The 8,657-nt window shown below is 41.9% G+C and overlaps 1 protein-coding gene across 4 annotated transcripts in view; it reads left to right on the top strand.

Annotated features, from left to right (window-relative positions):
• Shroom3 (shroom family member 3) overlaps positions 1 to 8,657 on the top strand; it is a 173,206-nt gene that overhangs the window by 157,258 nt on the left and 7,291 nt on the right. For all 4 annotated transcript variants that reach the window (XM_015499268.2, XM_048784815.1, XM_048784816.1 and 1 more), the window contains 2 exons: positions 18 to 524; positions 3,456 to 3,606. In XM_015499268.2, the coding sequence (XP_015354754.1) occupies positions 18 to 524; positions 3,456 to 3,606 (658 nt within the window). The remainder of the gene's footprint in view (positions 1 to 17; positions 525 to 3,455; positions 3,607 to 8,657) is intronic.

The raw sequence follows: 8,657 nt of genomic DNA, 5'->3' as shown, positions 1-8,657 counted from the left end.
CCCCCATATACTTACAGCGACAGCAAATTTTCCAAGGTGACAACTGCAAGGGAAAGACACATGCCTGATGCACTCCCTCTGGTAGGTGGTCAGATCCTGGCTTCCAGACCCCAGACTTCTGTCAGAGGCTCAGAGACCAACAAGTCCAACCCTCCCTCCTTCATGAGTCTTCAGCCTCAACTTGCTGGATCTCTTGGAAAGCAGCCAAGCCCGGGGCAGCCACCTCCCAGCCGAACCCAAAGCCTCATGCATGAACCAGTCAGTGTAACTCAGGGTTTAGAAAAGAAAGGCAGTTCTGATCCTCAGAAGACCTCAGAAGACATCAGAACTGAGGCTCTGGCCAAGGAAATTATCCACCAAGACAAATCTCTGGCAGACATTTTGGATCCAGACTCCAGAATGAAGACAACTATGGACCTGATGGAAGGTTTATTTCCCCGAGATGTTAACTTGCTGAAGGAAAACAGCATAAAGAGGAAGGTCATGCAGAGAGCTGTCAACTGCCCAGGACATGAAGGCAAGAGGTAAGTCCCTGGAAATGGCCTAGAGAAACAATTAATCTCCTATTGTGGGGTGATTAGTCTAGGGATGCTTACCTGATGTTTCCTACTTCCATACATCCCTAACACATCCCATCTCAGATCCCTGACGTTCCATCTCAGCCTGGGGATTCAGATGTGGGACAGAGGCCCAACAACAACACAAATGATAGCAATAGTAATAACAATCGTCATTAATACCCCTGTATCAAGCATTGCATCAATTTCTTTATTTAAGCATTATCTCATTTAATCTTCATAAGAACTTTCTGAAATAAAACCTGCCAGTTTTATTTCTGATTCAAAAATGAGGAAACCGAAGCTCAGAGGAATTAAGGCCATTCTCCACTAAGGCATAGACTATGTGAGGGATGATCCCTGGACTTGAACTCAGCCCTTAGCATTGACCCAGTGCCCTTAACTCAGAGAATGCGCAGGTGCCCATTCTCTCAGAGTTGTTCTTGCAGAGAGGCCTCTGGGACTCGGTTCTGAGAAAGAAGCAAGTACAAGTATGGGCATGGCTGAGGCCACCCAAGGCTGAGGTTGAACGTGGTCTTTCTAAAAAGCACGTGAGCCTAGAGAAATAGATCCATTTACTACACTAAACATTCCCCTTTGAGGCATTAGGGTGAGTATTTGCTCAAATCCTGAAAATCAAGAAAGGTCCACATAGGGCTCACTCTTCTGAATTTGCTTAGCCCCTTAGCCTCTGCTCCTACATCTCCCTGAGGCACATTTTGACTGGTCTGGCATGTCTCCCTGCCACAGTGAAAGAACACTCTGTGTTTCTTTTTCTTTTGATTTCTCCTGGATATTTTCTTGCATGTGTGATTTCCTTAAAGGACTACAATGAGAATGATTTAGAGTGGTTTTTATTTTCTTTTTAATTTTCAGTGAAAACTATGTGGATCAACAGACTGAGACTCAGCATTTAGCAGTTTCTAGACTAAATAAAAACAGACATTTCATCCCAATTTGGACTTGCATTTTAGAAATTTATAGCTGATCCTAACTAACTTACTAATGGGAACGCCATGTTTTATTTTTTAGGGGAGGGAGAGAGGAAAGAGCTATGTAGTACTTACAAGCTGTTTTGTTATCAAAGGCTCTCCTGATTCAAGATATTATGGTCACTTGGCCCAACCTCTTCTTTTTGATACGTGGGTACAGAGACTAAGGTGAGGTGGTTTACCCAGGCTCCTGTGTTCAGCAGACATTACTGAGCACTTGCAACAGGGCAATCCACTGGATGCCGGGGGGGCCCCAAAGATGAATTTTTGGTGGCTGTGCCAATCAGTTCATCACATGTGGTTATACTCGGTTCATTCTGTTATTTGATCACTCACTGTAAAAAAAAGACCAAAGTAATTTAGAAATACATCCTTAGAAAAGTATTGCCATCACGAACATGTGTCTATTTAAAAGTGAAATGGTCTTGAAGCATTTGCAGCCCTGAGATGCTCTGGAGATGTCAAAAGGATGGCAGACGCCATCTTCTGGTGAAAATGAGCATTGTCCTGTTGTGAGTTTTAATCAGATTCCTGAGAAGCCCACATGTGACAGACACAATGGATTCTCTCATAAAAGTTTAAAACAAATATTGTCGAAGACCTTTTTCCTATTTTTTAACCAACTGGATTAAATGTAGATGTGTTGCTCAGAGGGTAATCATCAAGCAGGAAACCAGTAAGTATTATTTATTTTTGTGGTTCTTTATTCCATAGTAGAATGATGCTATTGTGAAATGAAGTAATGAAAATTCCTCTCCAAGAGAACCTAATTTAGAGTCATTTATTAGGTGGGTAGGATCTGAACTCTTGAAAGGCAACCTGATTACAACAAAAGATGATACATTAGAAATCAGGTCTGTCAGTTCCTAGTTTTTCCTACAACCTTCAAGGACTTCCCCAAACCTGCCCCATTGCATAATTAATGAGTAGATTTTACATTCTATATTATTTCTCTGGGGATTGATAAGCTCCGGATTTCCCAGGCTCACCTGGGGTATCAGACTGAAGAGGAAAACTTTTAAGTGTCTAAGCAACAGTACAGTGGGTATCAGAAAGGTTATAGGTAACAAAAGAAAAGTAGGAGATAACTAACCTAAAACCTAGGACTTATGCAGCATCTTGAAAATTATTCCATAGCAGTTAAGCCATGGCTGTGCATTGTCTTTCTATGAAGCAGGCAACATTTTTCCTATATTTATTATAAAAGGAGAAATGTACAAATGCCACAGTCTGGCTGGGCACAAATGCACGAGCCACCACACAGCTTGTAGATTCAAACAGCAACTCTTTATTCCCGAATTCACACCAGCCGTCTACAATCACGTTCTGGGGAAATCCACGTTCTCTGCCCAAATCCACCCCCACTGGGCTTCTGTCTCCCCAAAAATACTGTCTGAATCCCGTGAGAACTCAAGGGGAACTCAGGCAGCAGGATACGCCCTATTCCCAGCAGGAATAACCTTAAACCTTAAACCTGGAACCTAAACCGGGAACACCCTAAACTCGGATCGCCTTGGTCCTTGAGCAAGGTCACCTTAGATGCAATGTCACTGCAAAATGTCCTATTTCCATGAGTCCTTCCACTAAGCAACATGGGGTACGCTGGCAAGGAAATTGTCATACCTACTTGGCTAATGGCTCCCAGCATACAAAGAGGTAAAATGACTTGCCAGAGGGTTCTGGCAAGGCCACAGTCCTGACTTCCTCTCCATCCCCAGTATGTCCTTCCATGGTTTTTCCATTCTGGATTTGCCTGGCTTCATGCATTTGTAAAAACTACCAATTTATCCTGATCTCCAGGGAGGAAACCAAATAGAACTTTTTACATATTTATGAATAGACAGACCATTTTTGGTGATGAAGTTTGTGCTAAGTGCAGCTGTACTTTGTGTTCTTTATGGTCCAGGAGTGAAGACAAGGAAATGGTGGGCACATTGGTCAACTGCTCTGCCTACTACAGTGTGTCTGCTGCCAAGGCTGAGCTTCTGAACAAAATCAAAGATATGCCAGAGGAGGTGGCTGAGGAAGAGGAGGAGATGGATGTCAATGAAAAAAAGGTAAATAAAGAATGAGGTTACCCTTGTTCTTCTTCCCCAGAAAGATTGTCAAGGTCCTTATAATTAGCAGGGCTACTGGCCAGTAGGGCAGGAAGTCAAGGAATCTGTCATATTATCAGATTTTACCAAAACCACTATTAGACATTGGATTTGCATGGCACTTGAACCAATTTTTTCACAGCTTTCCTGCAGGTAGGCATGATAGGTCAGCTACTGTCATTTTCATTTTAACATATTACAAGAGTGATGCTTAGAGGAATGAAGTTATTTCTTAAAAGTCTCAGAAGTAGACTGGGACCTCGGTCTCCAGCCTCCTAGACTAGCACAGGGATCTCAGCAGTCTGAGTAATTTTCATTTTATATTTGATGGTCAAAAAGATAGCTAGAAAATCTGTAAAATTTGTTTAGGAAAAGAGAATCCAATTGTTGAAAGACACTTCTGAGAAAAAGTAACATTAACCTTTGTTTGTCTATTCCCAACTCTGTTTGCAATACCTTAATGAAGAACTTGAAAGCACGGGATTGGAATGTACTTGTTAGCATTTGGTACTCCTACAGAAATTTTAAATGTCAGACATTTTTAAAATGACCATGCTGTTGCTGTGGTCTTCCCACCTGCCATGGAGATCTAAGCTGGGCTGTGTCTGTAGGAAAGAGAGTTGTTGCCGTTCCGCTTTGCCTATAACCCCAGAGAGGCTGCCTTCCACCAGGCCTGCTGCTCTCCTCACATCTCAGACCTGTGTGCTGCCAAGGGACACTCAGAGCTTGCTTCTTTGGAGGATGGTGTTTAGTTGCCCTCATTCCAGGAGAAACTCTCTCATGTGATTTTATTTCATTTATTCCACAATATATATCCCGAGCCCGCTTGGTAATCTGTTGGAAATGAACCAAAACAGGATATGGACCCCAGGGCAGGAGGGATTTAAGAAGCACTTGGGTCCATGTATTCTTCCCCTTGCTGCTCCAGCCCTGTGGGTTGAGGCTGGGCGTGCAGACATTGGCGTTTATCCCTCTCAGTCCTGGCTTTATTGCTTATCTCCTGGTGTCTCCCTCTCTGCAGAGCACCTCCATTTTATGGATCCTGGGGTTGGAAAAAAACCCACTTTACTCTTAGTCTGTGTTTATCCCAGTTGGTCTGTGTTTATCCCAAAGAAGAAGCTATCTAAACACTATTAGATGCAGCAGGTTGCCATGACATCTTCAGCCAAACATTTTACAGACATTTTTGTTGTCTTATTTTCTACATGTAGACACACCTACATTACAGTAACAGTGTGGCAGGTGACTTGTTGCTCTTCTCCCATTTTAATTTGTTTTAGCTGCTTTTTCATCACTTTATTATCACCCTCTCACTCTGAGGATGAGGTGGCAAAAAGTATTTTTAGACTAAGAATATGAAAAAATAATGTATTAATTCGTCCTCACAGGAAACAAGTAATAACACTATGTTTCAGGTATGAACTGTGTTATTTATTTTTACTTATTTATCTTTTACACAGTGCTGCATATATTCCTTATTTATACTAAATCCCACTGACTCCTCCTGTATTGGCATATTTTACACTAAAATAGTCAGAATTAAAGAACTTGAGTGCTGGGGTCACACAGTTCATAATAGTAGAGTCAGATTTTAACCTTAAGTCTATTTGACCCCAGAACCTGCTAAAAACTGCTCCAAAGTCAGCTGTCTCTAACCCTCACAGCCCTGGAACTGAGCTAAAATGGAGATCGTCTGAGTATAATTAACTAGACCCAGAGTCTGAACATAAAACCAATTAAATCCCATTTTAATCCAAAAATATCAGGACAGTAGTATCAGCCATTTGAGGCCCGAGGAGCTTCAAGTCATTTACCGTGCCTTCAAATGAAGCATCAGGCTTCAGAAGACAAAATCCCACTCCCGGGGTACGGAGGGGCACCAGGGAGAAGCTGTCTCCCAAACAGGCACATAATCCAGGCCTTACACCTAGTATGTACAAAATGCATGCTTGCTGAATGACATGAGAAAGGGTAGAACCCCGGAGTTGGATTGTACCAAGAAAAACATCAAAAGTACACTGTGAAAGATCACAGGTAAAATGACTGGGGTTTAATAAAGTTAAGCAAGTAGCTTGACTCTTTTTGACCCTTAGTGTTCCTTATGAAACAGTGATGGTGATTCCTCACATGGCAGTTGTGGGGACAAAGTAACTAACATACACTAACATGCTGTTTAGGCTCTAAGATACAAGACGGCAGGATGCTCCTATCCTGTTCTCAGCAGAGAGATTCTTAAGGTGATGCCATCCAGAGAGGCAGTGTTGATGCATCTTGTGTTTTCCACGTTAAGATGCTTGTTGTAAGCCGGCATCTTGTTGCCAAGGGGGCTGGAGAGCACTTAGTTTTCCTAAACCAGCTACTTACGAGGAAAAGCAACTCACAATTGTTCTTTCTCTTCACCCATAGCACCAGAAAGATAGAAACTTGCCCCTTGGGTTTATCTGGTCCTACAGGGAGGGAGAAGGATGAGAATAGGATATTTCGTTGGGGAGGGTCCTAACAACCATCAGAGGTATTTTGGTTTCTTCTTCCTTCAGTGATGGAGCCTTTGGACGGGTGCAGTATTATGGGTCTTCTGATGGATGGATGTACCATTGTAGGGAAGCCCAGAGAAACAGGACCTAATCCAGAGGGTGGAATCAAGGGAGGCTCCCTGGAGGAAATAAAACCCAAGCTCAGTGTTAAAGAATGTGTCAGAGTGAGTCAGGACAAGAGAAAGGGGTCATTTAAGACCAAGGGAAAAGCACTAGGAAACCCCAGAGAGATAGATAAAAAAGCACAGAGACGCATGCAGATAGATAGTGCAGAAAAGATACTTCAAAGTCCACATAAATGGTAGATGACGAGGCCCTCAGGATCCACAGGGGCCAGAACGTCATGGAGATCACACAAGATTTTGTGTAAAATGCTGAAGTTCAGATTTTATCCTGTGGCAGTGGAGAACTCTGCTATCAGTTTTGTGTTTGTTTTAAAGAACTACAAGTTTATAAATGTGTGATAGAATTTCCATTAGTATCACTTAACATCTGATTTGGAAACAAAATGAGCTTTACATAATGATAGTATTGAAGGAATCTATTAATGTGTTCAGCATTAAGTTCAAAATGCAATTTTCTCTGCTGGGGGTGGTGGCACATACCTGTAATCCAAGTAGTCAGGAGGCTAAGGCAGGAGGATCAAGAGTTCAAAGCCAGCCTTAGCATTTAGTGAGACCCTATCTCTAAATAAAATACAAAAAGGGCTGGGGATTTGACTTAGTAGTTAAGTGCCCCTGGGTTCAATCCTGGTATATATATATAAAAAAAAAAAAAAGCAATTTTCTTCCTAACATGTAACAAGCTTTTCCTAATAGTGGCTTAAAAATTGATGCTTGGTCAGTATTCTGAGGCAAAGTATAGGCTTCTACCTTTTGTAAAATAATAATTCATTATCTAATATTTAAAGTTATCAAAAACCTAAGATATTTCTAAGCATGAAACTCAGTAAAAACTATAGCTTCACTCTTGACATTTTCACTGGATATGGAATTCTGAGTTGAAATTTTAGTTTCAACACTTTAAAAAGGTTGTTCCATACTGTTCATATTCTTCTTGCTTTCCATTGAGAAATGTACAGTTATTTAAATATTTGCTTCTATATGCAATGGGTGTTTTCTTTGGCTTTTGGTAGTTTGATTATGATCTGTATGGACCTAATTTTCTTGAGTTGATCCTGTTTGGAGTGTGCTGAACTTCTTGATTCTGTAAATTTTTATCTTCCACCAAATTTGGGAGGTTTTCAGCCTCTATGTTTTTATATATTTTTACACCTTAACCTCTCTTCTCCTCTCCCAGTCCAGTAACACAATATTAGACCTTTTTATATTGACCAAAAAGTCCCAGAAGCTCTGCTCATTTTTCTTTTTTTATGTCCTTTAGATTGGATCATTTCTGTTGGCCAGGGTCATGATACAGAAATGATGATAATCTCAGGACAGTGCAGTAATAGCAGTGAGAGACAGAGGAATTGATCAAAAATAGAGAAAAAGAAGTAAAAACAGGCAGAACCTGGTGACAGATTAGATGTGGGGGATGAAGAGAGGAAAGAGTCAAGGATGATTCCCCAGCTCCAGGCCTAGGTGGAGGTCATAACTGGAACAGAGAAAGCAAGGAGACCACTTTGGGGAGGGACATGAGTTTAGTTGAAGAGATTTAATATTGTTTCTACTACGTTATCCATTCTAGTCTGTTATCAGAAAGAATTCTGATAACTGGAACCAAGAGCCTATGGATAAGATGACATTCTGGTCACAAGCCTTCCCAAGAAAAATGTGGTAAAGAACGTTTTGGGGCAGAGAATGTGCTAGGGGATATTGGAAATGGCAGTCAAGTCCCCATGATCTTTGCACTCTGATCAGGTCACTCTGCATGGGAAGCAGGTTTGATCCCGTTGCTGTCCCAGGGTCAGACACTGCCCTGACTCTCTCTGATGGAATTCCGCCAAGGGCGGCAATAACGTGCCGCAGCCTGGATCTTCCCACTTAAATCCAACACCACAGCCCACGAGGTAGAAATGGCTTTACCTAGCCCTCGTCATCACCTCAGTTCCACTCTGGTTCCATACCCCAGCCACTTGCCCAATCTTCCTATGTTATTCTCATTTGAGTGAAGAGTGTCCACAGAAGCCAAATGTGTTGGTAGTGACGTTGCTGGCATACCATGGGCACGAGTCCCCAAGCAGAGAGAGAAGCTGGGTCTTCCCCTCAAGATGGCTACCCAAGCAAGTGCTGTGTGTCCTTCAGATGGTGCCTGATTTTATGACGGCACACACACACCCCAACCTTGAATATGAATGATACTTTTCTAAAGTGCCTTATTTTGTTTGACCCTAGTGTTCCTATGAACTGTTTTTAATGTAATGATTAAAAGTATGAATCCTGGAGCCAGACAACCTGTTACAGGTTAAGTCTGTTCTAACTGTAGGGACTTGGACAAGTTCAGTAACCTCTACCTGCCTCATTTTGCTCATCAGAA

This window comes from Marmota marmota, unplaced genomic scaffold (genome assembly GCF_001458135.2).
Source record: "Marmota marmota marmota unplaced genomic scaffold, marMar, whole genome shotgun sequence".
Lineage (NCBI taxonomy): Eukaryota > Metazoa > Chordata > Mammalia > Rodentia > Sciuridae > Marmota > Marmota marmota.
This window is presented reverse-complemented; position numbering and strand designations above follow the sequence as displayed.